The following is an 18,298-nucleotide window of genomic DNA, read 5'->3' as shown; positions in this document are numbered from 1 at the left end:
GAAGAATGAAAAGGAAAGAAACAAGGAAGGAAGGAAGGAAGGATGAAAAGAAGGAAGGAAGGAAGGAAGGAAGGAAGGAAGGAAGGAAGGAAGGAAGGAAGGAAGGAAGGAAGGAAGGAAGGAAGGAAGGGAGAAAAGAGGAAGGAAGGAAGGAAGGAAGGATGAAAAGAAGGATGGAAGGGAGGGAGAAAATAAGGAAGGGGGGATGGGAGAAAAGAAGGAAGGAAGGAAGGAAGGAAGGAAGGAAGGAAGGAAGGAAGGAAGGAAGGAAGGAAGGAAAAAAAGAAGGAAGGAAAGAAGGAAGGGAGTAAAGAAGGAAGGGAGGATGGGAGAAAAGAAGGGGGGGAGGAAGGAAGGAAGGAAGGAAGGAAGGAAGGAAGGAAGGAAGGAAGAATGAAAAGAAGGAAAGAAAGAAGGAAGGAAAGGAGAAAATAAGGAAGGGAGGATGGAAGGAAGGAAGGAAGGAAGGAAGGAAGAAAAGAAGGAAGGAAGGAAGGAAGGAAGGAAGGAAGGAAGGAAGGAAGGAAGGAAGGAAGGAAGGAAGGAAGGAAGGAAGGAAGGAAGGAAGGAAGGAAGGAAGGAAGGAAGGAAGGAAAAGACCTTAGGTCATTTTGACCCAAAGACAGTACAAGGGTTAACAAAGCGCTGCAAGCTGAAGGCTAACATTTTAATGTATTCTCTATGGATTTATAAATATGCTACATCTTAGTTTGGTTTCTCTGCTTGTTCCTTCAGAAAGGTTCGTTTTTACTGTTAACCGTTATAAATGTTGGACAGTACTGTCCCAATGGTTGCTGTTCATGACTCAAGAAAGTCATTTCTGGCTTTTCAAAACTCTCTATTCAGTTCGTTCTCTTTTTTGAGTGTACTCATCTGAACCAAACCATCCAGGAAAAAGTTAAAACCAAAAACAGAAAACCAAACAACATAGCACTAAGGACTACATTATGACTTTAAAATGAAAATAATGGACCAAGTGAAAACTATCCATTTAGCAGGTAATGTGACGATAACTTCATTTCGACCACAAAAACAATTTCCAGTCTTTTATGGGGCCCATATCCCAGCACTCTATCCACCACAGGAACCAGGGGCTGAACGGAGTCCTAGAGGAGATATTTTACCCCCAAACACCCATTACCCCCAGTGAGATCATACTTTTGAGCACCTACAAACCTTCAGGGTTGAGCCTTGAAGTGCTGAAAAGTTCCGACTGATCAAATGTTCCCTGCATTTTATGTGTGCATATCTTTTTATCATCTCAGGTTTAATTTCTGCAATAGCCTGCAAGATTTAAATTCACTCAGCAGAGAAAACACAGCAAACACTGAGAATGTGGTAACAGAGCAGAGTAGGCAATCCTGTTCCTCGAGTGCCGTGGTCCCGCATGTTTTAGATCAGGGGTCGGCAACACAAAATGTTTTAGAGCCATATTGGACCAAAAACACAAAAAACAAATATGTCTGGAGCTGCGAAAAATGAAAAGTCTTGTATAAACCTTAGAATGAAGACAACACATGCTGCATGTTTCTATATTAGTTAGAACGGGGGGAGATTTATTTTCATTATGCACTTCGAGAAAAAAGTCGAAATGTCGAGATTAAAAAAGGAAAGAAGAAAAAAAAAGGGAAAAAAAAGAAAAGAGGAAAAAAAGAAAACAGAAAAAAGTTGAAATGTCGAGAAAAAAGTTGAAATTTCGAGATTAAAAAAGGAAAAAAGAAAAAAAAGAAGAAAAAAAGGAAAAAAAAGAAAAGAAGAAAGAGGAAAAAAAGAAAAGAGAAAAAAGTCAAAATTTCGAGAAAAAAGTCGAAATGTCGAGATTAAAAAGGAAAGGAAAAAGGAAGAAAAAAAGAAGAAAAAAAAGGAAAAAGAAGAAAAAAAGGTCAAACATTTTTGAAAAAGCTCCAGGAGCCACTAGGGCAGCACTAAAGAGCTGCATGCGGCTCTAGAGCCGCGGTTTGCCGATCCCTGTTTTAGATATTTCCCTGCATCAACACATCCGATTCAAATTAATGGTTGTCATCAACTTGTTATCAATGTCTGCATAAGTCTGTTAATGGCAGTAATTTGTATCAGGGCCTATTAAAGCAAGGAAACACCTAAAACATAAAGGACAGCGCCACTCGAGGACCAGGACTGCTTACCCCTGTGATAAATGGAGCTCAACTTGGGCGTTGGCGCAGCAGGTAGTGCAGCCGTCTCACAGCTAGAATGTCCTGGGTTCAATTCTCGCCAGGGACGCTGTAGGTGCTAAATGCGTATCAAGTTCCCCCATGACTTCAGTGCCCACACCCTGGGTGGGGTTGGGGAAATGGCCTTTCTGTGTGGAGTTTGCATGTTCTCCCCGTGTTCCCTTGGGTAGCTAAATTGAGCTACCCTCACAAAAACATGCAACAGTCCTGGGCTATACACTGCCCCCTCTGGCCAGCCGGGGACAGATGGGGTGGGGACGTTTGGTATAGATCAGGGGTCGGCAACCCGTGGCTCTAGAGCCGCATGCGGCTCTTTAGCGCCGCCCTAGTGGCTCCTGGAGCTTTTTCAAAAATGTTTGACCTTTTTTTTTTCTTTTTTCTTCCTTTTTTAATCTCAACATTTCGACTATTTTCTCGAGATTGTACTTCAACATTAATCTCGACATTTCGAATGTTTTATCGACATTTCAACTTTTTTCTTGACATTTCGCCTTCATTCTAAGGCTTAAACAAGACTTTTCATTTTTTGCGGCTCCAGACATATTTTTTTTGTGTTTTTGGTCCACTACGGCTCCTTCAACATATTGGGTTGCCGACCCCTGGTATATGTGAACACAGCAATCGCGCTCGGAAACGGCACAAAACAAGCAAGCCGAGATCTCCTAGGAGAGGTGGTCTCGGCCCGATTCCATTCAAGACCTGAAGCGGTTAATTTTTTTTAATTTGTAGTGAGAACATAATCGACACAGCAACCGACACAACTCCATTCATTGTGTATGTGCGACCGCGGTTCAAGGAAAAGAGTCGGCGCAGCCTTCACCACCTTCTCTCCTATTGGACGTGCCGAGATTTCTTCCAGTGGGCAGGGTTTGCGCAGTGCAATACACGATATATATCTCGATATTTTGCCTTAGCCTTGAATTAACATTTTGATGCCTACATTCACACCAGTATGATGATTCTATATGTCTACATTAAAACATTCTTGTTCATACTGCATTAATATATGCTCATTTTAAACTTTCCTGCAAAAACGGGGAATAAGTCAAATTTACCAAAACTGTATTTATTAAACAGTTACTAAGCAGTGAGTGGCACAAACATAGAAAGTGTAATTTCAAAATAGAAAGTGCACGTTGCATCTCTGACTCCCCGTCTGAAGAACATCTGCTAAGAACATGTTCTGGTCCTGGTTTTACCTGGTTTCACCAGGTTTTACCAGGATGAGCTGCTCTGAGCAGGAGGGCTTTTAGAGCACCTTTATATTAAGACTAATTGTAGGTGTAGGGACTGCAATGTTTCATCCTCTCCTCCTTTACTTTGCATCACTTTCACTTATTGTTAGAAATATTACGTCATATAGTCTTGTTTGACTTTGTTTTGATGATAGTGAATGATTTGATGATAGGTGACGTTTCTCAGCTATGGAAGAGAAAAGCCTGAATTATGGTTCCGCGTTAAATCGACGCAGAACCTACGGCGTAGGGTACGGCGTAGGGTACGGCGTAAGGTACGCGGCGATGCACACTTACGCCGTAGGCTCTGCGTTGGTGTAACGCGGAACCATAAATCAGCCTAAGGCTCGGCTGCGCGGCTCCTCAGAGCCGTTCGCATCGTGCGAGGAGAAAACATCCCCTCCCGTCTTTACTAAGCCGGTTAGCTTTGAAAAGAGTCCGCCGCGCGTAGCAACCGCGCGGTTGAGCTCACGGCGCAAACAGGCCGAGTTTGGGAAAGTTAAAGTAAAGTTAAAGCGGTGGAAGTGAGCGCTGATCCCGGACCGCAGCACTGACACCAGCAGGACCAATGACAATGCACACACGACAGCACGTGACTGACATGTGTAACAGGGTACACTTGTTTTAAGTCTCAGAGAAGGAGAGACGAGACGAGAGAGTGAGAAAAGCCTGTAATTTAATGCCTGCGGCTAAAAGCAAAATGCGTGAAAATTTATATTCGAATATGCACGATAGAGTCATTTTGTAAATCGCACAGAGTAGAAGCCGAGATACATCGGCTATCCTCGATATATCGCCCAGCCCTAGTTCCGCGTTACACGCCATTGGTTCGGGCATGGCATTTGTTATCAGCTTTGAAACGGTACAGACGTTTGCCTTGTGAACACAAACCCCACAAATGATAAACGGAACAACTGTATCGATTTAGCCCCTGAATCGGAACAAAACAAACGGGCCACAGGTGTGAAAGCACCCTTAGGTAGGACCACTGGGTGATAAAAATGGGAGAAATAAAATGTTTAAAAGAAAATTATCCCTGGTGCTAACTGCACAATGACTTGTTGAAAACACTGACAAAAGAAAAGAAAGCAGATGGGTAAAGGAATGGATTGCCACGCATGGGCAGCGGGGGATTGAAAAACTGTAAAACTTAAAAGCTGTGAGGTGTAAAAGTGGCTAAAAATGACCTCCTTATGGCCTCAGACAATTGATTAGAGTCCATACTGGTTCTACTGGAACTCAGTGGTGCTTTTGGAGCAAGTTATGATGATTTAAAGCAACCTAGAGCTGTCCCTTTAATCCCATCTATCTGGCACATTCCAGTTTGTTTATGTACACAAGATTTCTTCTGCTCAGGTGAGGGTCTCCTACGGTGTCCCACAGGGTTCAGTGCTAGGGCCAATCTTGTTTAGATTATACATGCAGCCATTGGGAAGTATTACCCAGAATCACGGCATCAATTCTTATTGCTATGCTGATGATACGCAGCTTTATTTGTCTATGAAGCCAGATGAAACAGAACGGTAAGCTAAACTTCAGGCATGTCTTAAGGACATCAAGGACTAGATGTCCAAGAGCTTCTTGCTTTTAAATTATGATTAAAAGTAATTTTTTGTATAGCCTCATGCCGATCCAAAATGCATCAGCTGATGAGAATCAGCAAGAAAGACCACAACTGTCCTCTGTAGCCTCACTCCATTTTCTCCCCATAAAACTTAAGGTAGAGTCCAATAAAAAATGTTATTACTCGCGTATAAAGCCCAAAACAGCCTAGCTCCAAGATATTTGCAAGACCTGATAGTACTTTATGTTCCTGGCAGAGCTCTCTGTTCTCAGGGTGCCGGTTTACTCGTAGTTCCTAGAGTATCCAAATGTAGATTTGGAAGACGGGTATGGGGGTATTATTGTTCCAATATTATTTGTGTGCGTATCTCAATCTGTGTGTGTGTAATAAGATTTGTACAAATCTTTTTACGCACACACAAATGTGAATACAGACACACAAATCTTTTTACACACACACAAATGTGAATACAGACAAATGTGAATACACACAAATCTTATTACACACACACACACACACACACACAGATTGAGATACGCACACACAAATAACATTGGAACAATAATACCCCCATAGACGGGCCTTCAAACTTAAAACGTTTCTGTTTAGTAAAGCCTCTAGTTAGTGTAAACTCTGGTGAGTTAGTGCCGGTAGTCATAGCTGCAGCTACTGGAAAAGACAAACAGTTTGTCTCAAACATAGCTTCGTTGTAGATATGCTGCTATAGACCTATGCTGCTGGGGTCACCAACATGACCCATTAAGCAGTGCCCTTCATCCCTTCTTCTCTCCTCTTCTTCTCCTATTTCCTTTCTTCAGCTTAATCAACAGTTATTGGTTAAAGTATCTCATAAGCATAATTGTTCTCCATTGTACTTAGTTAGTTGTGCTGGTTTGTCCCCTCTTTTTCTCTTCTGTACATGTTTGCAGGCCAGAGCTTCAGGAGCTGCATGCTGACCTGCAGTCCCCCCCTCTGACACCTCAGTGTCTGCTGTCTACATCTGTTTATATAGTCGTCTCCGTAGTAAATCAACTACCCATGTATCAGTCATATGTTTAAAGAACCTTTAGTTCTCCAGCTAATGGATGACTATTAATATATATTGTCCTATATAATATTGACAATGTATTTTTGCCCCCTCCCCCCTCCCTTCTGTGTCCTATCACCCACTCTTTTGATCCAGTTCCTGCTCAAGGCTTCTTCCCTTTTCATGTTTAGTCCATTAGCCCATTTCATCTTGACAAATGTACATTTTTGCTTTGCTTAAATTAAAGATGCACTACTTCTCATACCTGAAAATGATGCAAAGGGCACTTGTAAGTATCATCGCAAAAAAGGCAGCTCCACTCACAGCAGCCAGCAGAGAGTCTAGCCTGCTGCCCGAGAGAGCGAAGGTGCGTCGGTCCAACTCCGTCTTGGTCAGGTTTTGGTAGTGGAAGAGAAGAGCGAAACCCCGTCCCCAGTGGGTGGTGGTGATGAGCTCCATGATGACCTCCACCATTTCCTGCCTGGAGCCAAAAACTAGCTGGCTGCTGGGAGGACGGTTGGCCCCGCAGAACCTGGAGGAGAAGGTGATGAGGTCTGAGATGTAGAGGACGTCGTGGGGGCAGGCGTCCAGCACGGACTGTTGGGTTTCTGGGCTCGCGGCTGGAGTTTCGGTCAAGTGAGGCGAGGCGAGGGTGGTCTCTTCCACGTCTGTACTCGGGTTAGAGTTGGGATTGAGGTTTAGATGATACGAAGAGGCGGAGTTGATGGCCTTGTCTTCCGGGGGCACGGCCTCAGGTACGAGGAGCAAGGGTGGAGGCGGCATAGACGGGCTAGAGGAGGAATCCGCCGATCTTTTAGCAGAATTTGAGACTTTGGCCATTTCCATTTTTGTGGACTGCTCCTGCAGGACAACTTGCTTGACTTCACTATCTAAGTTCGATTGTTGAGCCTTTGAAACTCCACTTTGAAGCACTGGTTCTTTCGACATAGAGGAGGTTTCGTTTGCTTCATGTGCGTAGCTGTCAGGATCCATCTTTTCAACCTCTTCCTCTGCTTCTTCAAACTTAGAGATAGAAGAATACTTAGCTGTCGAATCGTAGCTTTCAAACACGTCAAAGTCAAATATCTCCAGGACAAGTTGGTGATCGACAGGCACGACAAACTGCCAAACACAGTGTGTCCCAGAGGAGTAATTGTAAGGAAAACCAGGAGACAGAATGAGACCTTGGACGTCCACCACGTCCACCTTGGCTCCACAGTCGAAGTAAACCTGCAATGGAAGTTACAAGAAATCAGTTGTGAAACTAAACTGAATCTACAGTTTCAGCTTCAGGCAAAACTAAGAATGACATTTTTCCTTTGAGGCACTAACTCGGGGGTCGGCAACCCGCGGGTCTAGAGCCGCATGCGGCTGTTTAGCACCGCCCTAGTGGCTGCCTGGAGCTTTTTCAAAAATGTTTGACCTTTTTTTCTTTTTTTTCTATTTTTTTTTATTCTCTTTTCTCTTCTTCTTCTTTTTTTTCTTTTTCTTTCCTTTTTAATCTGGGAATTTGACTTTTTTCACAAAATTCTGACTATTTCCTCGACATTTCGACTTTTTTCTCGAAATTTCGACTTTTTTCTCGAAAATTCCGACTTTTTTCTCGAAAATTCCGACTTTTCTCAAAAATTCCGACTTTTCTCAAAAATTCCGACTTTTCTCTCAAAAATTCCGACTTTTCTCTCAAAAATTCCGACTTTTTTCTCAAAAATTCCGACTTTTTTCTCAAAATTTCGATATTTCAAATGTTTTTCTCGAAATTTCAACTTTCAATTTTTTTCTCAACATTTCGACTTTTTTCTCGACATTTCGACTTTTTTCTCGACATTTCGACTTTCTCGACATTCCGACTTTCTCGACATTTCGACTTTTTTCTCAAAATTTCGACTTTTTTCTCAAAATTCCGACTTTTTTCTCAAAAATTCAGACTTTTTTCTCAAAATTCAGACTTTTTTCTCAAAAATTCAGACTTTTTTCTCAAAATTTCAGACTTTTTTCTCAAAATTTCAACTTTTTTCTCGACATTTCGACTTTTTTCTCGACATTTCGACTTTTTTCTCGACATTTCTACTTTTTTCTCGACATTTCGACTTTTCCTCGACATTTCGACTTTTTTCTCAAAATTCCGACTTTTTTCTCAAAATTTCGACACTTCAAATGTTTTTCTCGAAATTTCTACTTTTTTCTTGACATTTCGCCTTTCGCCATTTGCCTTCATTCTAAGGCTTATACATACAAGACTTTTCATTTTTTGCTGCTCCAGACATTTTTGTTTTTTGTGTTTTTGGTCCAATACGGCTCTTTCAACATTTTAGGTTGCCGACCCCTGCACTAACTGATGCCTCTTCCCCGACACATGACAATGAGTCACACATAGCTCAAGCACTGCCAACGCAAAAGGCTCCATGCTGAAATTCCTGTTTTCTTTTCATTCACAGGTTGAATCCGTATGGTATTACACTTTTAATGAGTCATGCATTCAAATCATTTCAGCGGCAAATAATACACTAAACCCCTGGTCCGAATGCTCGCCCACGTAAGCCATTTTGATGCTAAACAATTCAGCTTTGCTGTTCTGCCTTTGTATCAAAGCCTGTGTTTTGCCAAAACCATTGCCTTTGTAACCAGGAACGAGGTGGTGTGGGGGTTATTTCTTCAGAAATGTTCGCTGTAATTCTTCCCAGGTGTACGGAGATGTAAGCGAGACCTGGGCCCTAAGCAGAGGCAGATGTGCGGTTTGACTGAGGAGCTGAGGACCAGACCCTTGTAGGGGGGCTGCGTGTTTATGAGCTTTCCTGTCCGCCTCTGTTCTGGACTGTGGGAATCCCCCAGACATGCAGAAATCAGTAACTAGACTCTTCTCCTCCATTGTTCCCCCGAAGGTGGAATGTCCTACCGAACTCTGTCCGATCTGCAGGGTCTAGTAGTACCTACTTTTAAGAGCAAGCTAAAGACTCTGCTGTTTAAGGAGCATTTCTGCATCTAGTAAACTTCTCTGCTCATCAGAATGAGTTAGAAGATTTGTCCAGCACTGACTAAGCTGCAGTTATGACCAGAGGTGTCAAGTAACAAAGTACAAATACTTCGTTACCTTACTAAAGTAGAAATTTTGGTTATCTATACTTCACTGGAGTAATTATTTTTCAGATGACTTTTTACTTTTACTCCTTACATTTTCACGCAATTATCTGTACTTTTTACTCCTTACATTTTAAAAACAGCCTCGTTACTCTATTTCATTTCGGCCTTTAAACAAAAACTATCCAGTTAAATTGTGAATTTGGTTGTGGTTGTGGCACAATGAAGGATGTTCTTGTCCAGTTTTGTTCTTACATCCGTTCCCTCAGATTCCTGCAACTAAACTTGGATGTACATTCCAATAAAGGTTAGGATAAATGATAACATGCCTCTGAAGTTTGACTTTTTGCACCATTACCATACTTATAGGCAACTAGTCATCATATCTTCTGCTTTCTGAAACACATGTTAATGCTCAATAGTACACATATATGCTTCTTTAATATATTTGCATTATACTAAGATACATTCATTTTCAATGGCTTTTTTCCCCCTTACATTACTTTTACTTTTATACTTTAAGTAGTTTTGAAACCAGTACTTTTATACTTTTACTTGAGTAAAAAACTTGAGTTGATACTTCAACTTCTACAGGAGTATTTTTAAACTCTAGTATCTATACTTCTACCTGAGTAATGAATGTGAATACTGAAGACACCTCTGGTTATGACAAGATGATCGCATGATGGCGTCCTTTTTGACGTAGCTTTTTTGTATTAAAAGGGCGGAAAAAAATAATTATGTAAGTATGTATGTTAGGAATGGGTGATATTTTACCGTTCACGATAAACCGTGAAAAAAATTCCCCACGGTAAGAATTTGTATCTCACGGTAAAAATGATAAATTCCAGTTGATGTTTTTGTGTAAAGATGATTTATGGTTCTGTGTTAAATCCACGCACAACGTACGTGAAGAAAGAAAGAAAGAAAGAAAGAAAGAAAGAAAGAAAGAAAGAAAGAAAGAAAGAAAGAAAGAAAGAAAGAAAGAAAGAAAGAAAGAAAGAAAGAAAGAAAGAAAGAAAGAAAGAAAGAAAGAAAGAAAGAAAGAAAGGAAGGAAGGAAGAAAGAAAGGAAGGAAAGAAAGGAGCCTGAAAGGAAGGAAGGAAGGAAAGAAAGGAGCCTGGAAGGAAGGAAGGAAGGAAGGAAGGAAGGAAGGAAGGAAGGAAGGAAGAAATGAGCTAGGAAGGAAGGAAGGAAGGAAGAAATGAGCTAGGAAGGAAGGAAGGAAGGAAGGAAGAAATGAGCTAGGAAGGAAGGAAGGAAGGAAGGAAGGAAGGAAGGAAGGAAGGAAGGAAGGAAGGAAGGAAGGAAGGAAGGAAGGAAGGAAGGAAGGAAGGAAGGAAGGAAGGATAAATTCCCATTGATGACATTTTTGTGTAACAAACATGGCAGATCTGAGAGCGAGATAGATTTATAGTTAAAAAGATGGAGTTGAATTGGTATTTCTTTTTATATAGATAGATACATACATAATATACTATTGTGGACTATTAGAGGTCTGCTGCAGATGAAAATACACCAACAAGCTGCTTCGACAGCATATTTTAATCTGCGTGCCAGGTAAGTGACATGCATGAAATACGACAAGTCAACAAACCGTGACTTCTTGAGACCGAGGGTCAAAGACTGGGACCAAGTTTGAGTCAAAAACAGTGCAGGTCTGAGCCGTGATCCGGCTACGAGACACGTTTTTCAGTTCTCACTGCACTCCTCAGAAATGCAAAAGTAAAATGATAGTGGCTGACCAAGTATGAGAAGTATGCACCAGTTTAAACAGCTTACTACACTGCCTATTTTCCTAATTACATTTAGAAGTGGCGTTGTCATGGACGATTAACTGTTTCTGGCACACCAAGGATATTACATTTAATGAAATGTTAGCCGACTCTTTTCACATGATCTGTCTTTTCCAACCCCCAAAAAAAGAAAAAACAATTAAAATATTTTGTTAACCACTTTTCTGACATTGCACTTTTTTTGTAGTTAAATTTATTACGGGCCTTGAGATGCTACACTTCTACATGCTACATGAGAAAAGGATTTGTGCTACTGCAATGGTGGTAGACTGAGCCAAAAGCTGATTTCGCTGAAGTTAGAGTAATCTGATTTTTAATTAGGGCCCGAGCACTTACAGTGCGAAGGCCCTATTGTATCTAGGAATTTTTTCTTTTTTTTCTTCTGACAAAATGAGGGCCTTTTTGCCCCTAAACGTGCCCAAAAAGTCACCAAATTTTGCACCAAGCCAGTCCTGCCGAAAAATTTGATATTTAATGGTTTGTATTAATGGGCGTGGCCTAATGGCTCAACAGCGCCCCCTAAAAAACTTTGTGCCTCAAGCCCCACAATACGGTTTGACGTACATGCACGAAAATCGGTACACACCCGTATCATGTCGCAACTTAAAGAAAAGTCTCTTGGAGCCATGGCCGAAACCGAACCGGAAGTCGGCCATTTTGAACATTCTGAATTAATCGCGAAATTTTGGAGCAATTTATGCCATTCCTTCGGCAGTTAATACGGCCCGAACCGTAACGGTCACCCAGGTGTGTTATACATCAAAATATGCGTCTCCATCCTGTGACTACGCGCATTACTTTTCTCTTTCAAAAGCGTTACCGTGGCGACGCTAGACGCCAAAAAGCGTGCCCCCCCTTCACCTGATTGGTCCATATTTGATAGTTCTCCAAAAGTCACCAAATTTTGCATAAAAGCCAGGCCTGGCGATAAATTTGATATTTCATGGTTTGCATTAATGGGCGTGGCCTAACGGCTCAACAGCGCCCTCTAGAAAACTTTTCTCTGCCATAACTTTTGAATCGTTTGCCATAGAGAGACTCGTGGGTGGTGTCATCGGACTAGGTTTTGAGTCCTTGACCATAATTAATGAAAATTAGCCCCCGCCGCTTCTTCTGATTGGTTGTCCCTTTTTTCTGCTATAACTTTTGAATGGTTTGACATAGGAAGTCGTGGGTGGTGTCATTTCTGATATGCTTATGGGGGACGGTGGCCATGAGTGCGAGGGCCCGTTCATCGCTGCTTGCAGCTTTAATTTACTATGTTTTCAGTAAGACTATGGCATCGGTTAAAAAGGTGCAAATGAAGGACGGATACTGTAAATGACAAGTTGTTTTTTTTTCCCTTTATCTCTTCACAATGCTAAATGTTGCCCCCACCCCACCAGTTCCACACTTTTTGACCCTCTAAATAAATCTATCATGCTGCCTTGTGGTTTGTAACTGGTTCAAGTGCACGTACACATCATTGTAATTTGTATCAAATGGTTGAATGGACTTCACTGAGTCTAAGGAGAAAATCACATACGTTAATATTTATTGCAAAAGCATTACTGGGTAAACTACCTCTGTACATATCCAATTTATTAAAATATTACTCTAGTAGCTATAACACTAGATCATCAGAGAAAATTCTCCTCATGGTCCCAGTACTCGAACAGAGTTGGTAAATCGGTCTTTTCCTTTTATGCACCGCGAGCTTGGAATGAGCTACAATACAAACTCAACTTGAAATATTTACCCTCTCTTAACATGTTCAAACTAAGGCTGGGACTTTAGCGCGTTAATTTCGATTAATTAATTACAGAAAAACTAGCGCGCTAAAAAAAATAGCGCATTTTAATCGCATTCGTTTTTTTCCCCTCGGAACGTTTTTCACGGGACGGCTTTCACACGACGGCGCACCGACCAACCAGACCCCTGAGAGAGAGGCTGCGTCCGAAATCGCATACTTCCACCCTAATGATATTTACTGATATTTACCGAAAAGTGTGCCAAACTTAGGTATACTTTTTAGTATATACTTTTTAGTATGGCATCTCGGACGCACCGAGAGAGTTATGACACTTACGTGGACTCCCATTGTAAGCTCCGCGGCGAGATCAAAAGCGTTTCACAACTCTCTCCCTCAAGGTTCTGCAACCAACGTGCATTAGTGTTACAGCGAAGTGCGGCCGTCGTCATAACACAAGCTAACTTGTTACCACACGTTAAAGATGAATGAAGTCGCAGACGAAAAGGGTCTCGTTGGTCCCGTTGTTGGGACATTTAGTTTTAAAAAACGGATGGATGGAAGCGTGCTCTGTTTTCTAATGTGTTTCCATGTTCTGGAATGAACTTGAAACAGTTGAAAGTATTTTGTTATATTTAAGTGTTGTTTACAGAAGGTCCTTGACTATAGGCTACCTGTCTCATTCAATGTGCATACTGCATATATTTAATTTACTGCACTTTATAGCAAATTGCACTGATTTGTTCTTGGTGAAGCACCACCTTGATAAAAATAAACTGTTTCATAAATTGAACATATGTTTTCACTAGTCAATCATTCACTCGTATACAAAAATCCATTTGAAACAAACAAAAAAAAAGGAAATCTCATTGTTCTCAGGTCTAAAATTGATATGCGATCAAATTGCGATTAATTAATTACAAAGCCTGTAATTAATTCAATCAATTTTTTTTTAATCGAGTCCCAGCCCTAGTTCAAACATATGTTAAAATCAGTTTTCACAGAACAATGTCATTGTTTTTAATCAAGTGCCATTATTTGTCATGAATTCTTTTTAGCTTTCTGATCCTCGTATGTTTTCTGTTTGTTTGTTTCTTTTTTTGATATGTTTTTATTTTTTTGTAAAGTTACTTGTCCTTGTATGTATTTTCTTTTATATGAAACTGAATTTATTTTTCTGCTGCCATCTTGACCCGGACTCCCTGGCAGAAGAGATATTGTATCTCAATGGGAATTTCCTGGATAAATAAAATAATAAATAATAGAATTAAGCCGACAGAACTGACAAAGTAAAAAAAAAAAAAAAAAAAAAAGAGAGAACTGTGTCAAGGGAGAGAGTATCTCATCTCCCCCGCACCCTCGGGAGCACATGCTACAGTACACATGAAAAGGATGCAAAGTACAACACTGTCCAATAGAAATGGGACATTCTTATAATGCCAAACATCTCTGTTTTGTTACATCACAGGTCGCTCAACTGGCAGGCCGCTAATTATTCAAGGATGCCTTTTCTCATGGTAAAACAATGGGCCGCAGTGCTGGTATAGCGAGCCACTCCGCAAAAAACGGGGAGCCCGGATCACATTTTAATGATGTGATTCTAATAAGGTGGAAGCAGAAAGTTTATGTAAAAGCCCAGCTGGTCACGGTGTCCCAGTGGTGCTGCTGCAGAGGTGTCAAGTAACCAAGTACAAATACTTCCTTACCTTACTTAAGGAGAAATTTTGGTTATCTATACTTCACTGGAGTAATTATTTTTCAGACGACTTTTTACTTTTACTCTTTACATTTTCACACAATTATCTGTACTTTTTACTCCTTACATTTTAAAAACAGTCTCGTTACACTATTTCATTTTGGCCTTTTAAGAATAAAAGAACGAAGGATGGAAGAATGAAAAGAAGGAAAGAAAGAAGGAAGGGAGAAAAGAAGGAAGGAAGGAAGGAAGGAAGGAAGGAAGGAAGGAAGGAAGGAAGGAAGGAAGGAAGGAAGGAAGGAAGGAAGGAAGAATGAAAAGAAGGAAAGAAGGGAGAAAAGAAGGAAGGAAGGAAGAATGAAAAGAAGGAAAGAAAGAAGGAAAGAAGGGAGAAAAGAAGGATGGAAGGAAGGAAGGAAGGAAGGAAGGAAGAATGAAAAGAAGGAAAGAAAGAAGGAAAGAAGGGAGAAAAGAAGGAAGGAAGGAAGGAAGGAAGGAAGGAAGGAAGGAAGGAAGGAAGGAAGGAAGGAAGGAAGGAAGGAAGGAAGGAAGGAAGGAAGGAAGGAAGGAAGGAAGGAAGGAAGGAAGGAAGGAAGGAAGGAAGGAAGGAAGGAAGGAAGGAAGGAATAGAGTGAATTTGGTTGTGGTTGTTTCAGATGTTCTTGTCCAGTTTTGTTCTTACATCCGTTCCCTCAGATTCCTGCAACTAAACTTGGATGTACATTCCAATAAAGGTTAGGATAAATGATAACATGCCTCTGAAGTTTGACTTTTTGCACTAGTCATCATATCTTCTGCTCTCTGAAACACATGTTAATGCTCAATAGTACACATATATGGTTCTTTAATATATTTACATTATACTAAGATGCATAAGATGCTTTTGACCTTAATGGCTTTTTTCTCCCTTACATTACTTTTACACTTTAAGTAGTTTTGAAACCAGTACTTTTATATAGGGCTGTGCGAATTAATCGATTTTAAATCTAAGTCGGATTTATTAATCAAGACGATGTTAAAAAAAGGAAAATCGGAAAATCGATTTTCCTCTCGCAACTAGTCTAGTCATCTTTGTTTGGTCAAGAAAATTGTAAATGTTGTCACTTTACTAAACCCAAGGAGGATTTACAGTATCTTTCAGTTGCACTTCATTCCCAATAGGGACATTTGCTTGCTGTTTTTCTTTAAAAATAAAAATAAAATATTTGAAACAATTTATTCCATTGTCTTTTGTAGTTTTACCAAAAAAATCGAAAATCGGGTTTTCAGAGAAAAAAAAAAAAAAAATCGGGATTTTATTTTTGTCCAAAATCGCCCAGCCCTACTTTTATACTTTTACTTGAGTAAAAAACTTGAGTTGATACTTCAACTTCTACAGGAGTATTTTTAAACTCTAGTATCTATACTTCTACCTGAGTAATGAATGTGAATACTGAAGACACCTCTGTGCTGCTGGCAGGTGGATAGAAGTGGAAATCGACCACAATCACCACAGCACAGAAACGCTCAGCGGAACAAGCGGAGCAGCCGCTGCCAACAAGCCCCAACAAATAGTATCGTTATATGGTTGTAGTCTGGATTTAAACGGAGTAAATAATCTGTTCACATAAGAGTTATATAAACACTTCACTCATAAATACAGATTTATCTGACATGACAGAGACCCCTGGCCTGAACCGAACTATGTTACAACTGGGATTGTTTTGTGTTTCTTTCTTTGGTTTAAAACCACCCAGGCCGGTGGCACTGCTGAGAAAAATGCAACACGAGCTGCCTCCTGCTGAAATCCTGTTCTCACACACACAAACAGTCTGAGACTGGCTCATAAACAGGCTGGCAGACCCCTGAGCGGAGGGGGGGGCAGGAATCCTCAGCCCTGTTTACTAGGAGAGAAGAGTGACACGCCGCCTCACGGGCCTCTGCTCCGGTAGCAGCTCCACGCAGGGAGCATTATAATCACGCAGCATTTTTACAGTCCAATCTCAAAACTTCGTAGTGAAGAAAGCACGAGGACGGAGTGTAAACACTGTTTTAAAATGATTTAAAACTAAAAAAAAACTAAGCTTTTTCACTTGTTCTTAATGAAGAGGTCTGAAACAGAATTTCAACGATACACAGACTGTGTTTCCATGCATCAATAACCCTTTTAAAACCCGAATATTGGCAATAACCCGAATTTGCACGGCCATGTAAACATCAATAACCCCTTTGAATAACCAGAATTTGCTCATATTCGGGTTTTTAAAAACCCGAATATGACCCCTGGGTTACTCCTTTTAAAACCTGAATATTGGGTCATGTAAACGCCAAACGGGATATCCCCATCAAACGGAACATGAATTTGTTTTCTGCACATGCTCTGCTCACAAGGAATCCTGGTCTTTTGAGTCCAGGAAGTTCTTATAAACACGGAGAAACCAAGACCAGGAGGAGACTAATCACTTCATAAATGTAATGAAGGATATGAACATTTTTGCATTTGTAGACGGTAGGGCTGGGCGATATATCAAGATTTTAATATATATCGATATATTTTCAAACGCGATATGGTACGAGACAATATCGTTTATATCGATTATTTAAAAAAAACAACTTTTTTTTTAATGATTTTGATATAGCTTATTTTGTGACAAATTGACTTGAATGTTTTATTTGAGATTTGCACAAATGTTTTGTTATTTGCACAACTGTCAACCTCAGTGGAAAAGTCTGCCTGTTACTGTCTACATTGTATTAATTGCAAAGTGTATTTTAATTTAATTGTCATGCAGGAAAGGGATATTTGTTTTATTTTATTCAAGAAGCATTTTTTATTCTATATATGCAGGCAGTTTATTTTTATTTCATTTGTTTTATACATTTTGATATTATGCAGACCTCTGTTAAAGGAACCTGTGTGACATTTGGCACGAGGCTTTGACTTAAAACTGACTGTTTTTTTAAGGGTTTGCCTTAGAAAAAAATGAAGCTAACAGAGATGCTAACAGAGATGCTAACAGAGATGCTATGCTATAATGCTTTGGGGGAAACCCCAATTATGGCACAGAAAAAAATGTCGATATATATCGAGTATCGCCATTCAACTAGAAAATATCGAGCCCAGCCCTAGTAGACGGTAGAAAGTACGGGGATAGTGAGATTTAAAAGAAGGTGAGAGAAAAGTTGCGTGAAGCAGCATTTGTTTTGAATTTGGATACAGGAAGAAAAAGCGGAAATGACGGGAATTGCGTCATGACGTTCTCCGTGCGTCGTTGGTTTGATCCAGATATCCCAAATGAGTAATTACCATGTAAACAGAGATAACCCTGTTTGCTCACGTGTGTAAACGGAATATTCCGAATGTTTCAGTTACCAGAATATTAGCAATAACCTGAATTTTGACTGCAATGTAAACTAGAGGTGGGTGCAATTCATCAATGTGTCGATGCATCGCGATGCGTCACGTGACGATTTGGAATCGATTAATTAATTTTTTATTTTTTTTAATTATTATTATTTTTTTTTTTTTTTAAGTTATCCTATCCAGATTCCAGACTGAATAAGCTGCTGAATCATTTCACTTTCAAGAATGCACATTTCTTATTGTTCACTTGAAATATGGCAGATATGTTTACACTAGATAAATTTGATGGAAGTACATATGTTGTTTACTTGAATTAATGAACTCATTAAATCCAGGGCTTGACCGTTTTCAGTGTTTTCCACCAATAGAGGGCGCTCTCATGCAAGTGCAGCTTTCCCTGGTCAAAGTTAAGTAAGTCAAAGAGCAAATGTTTACATAGTCATAAAATACATTATTTTGTGTCTTTGAAAAATACATGTCAAATGATCAAAAAACCTTGTTATTTACTTAATGAGTGTTGTTAGAGGAACTGAGTTAATTGATTGGCTATTTATTTACAAATGTAGCCACAGATGAAGACAAAATCAATCTTGTATGGAAAAAAGCATTAAAAATCACAATAATCGAAGAATCGTGGC

At 40.1% G+C, this 18,298-nt stretch overlaps 1 protein-coding gene across 1 annotated transcript in view; it reads right to left on the bottom strand.

Annotated features, from left to right (window-relative positions):
- The window catches only part of si:dkey-112e17.1 (uncharacterized), a 66,225-nt gene that overhangs the window by 35,549 nt on the left and 12,378 nt on the right, over positions 1-18,298 (bottom strand). The window contains exon 2 of the mRNA XM_061729754.1: positions 6,284-7,248. Within this exon, the coding sequence (XP_061585738.1) occupies positions 6,284-7,248 (965 nt within the window). The remainder of the gene's footprint in view (positions 1-6,283; positions 7,249-18,298) is intronic.

This window comes from Cololabis saira, chromosome 9, assembly GCF_033807715.1.
Source record: "Cololabis saira isolate AMF1-May2022 chromosome 9, fColSai1.1, whole genome shotgun sequence".
Classification (NCBI taxonomy): Eukaryota; Metazoa; Chordata; class Actinopteri; order Beloniformes; family Belonidae; genus Cololabis; species Cololabis saira.
This window is presented reverse-complemented; position numbering and strand designations above follow the sequence as displayed.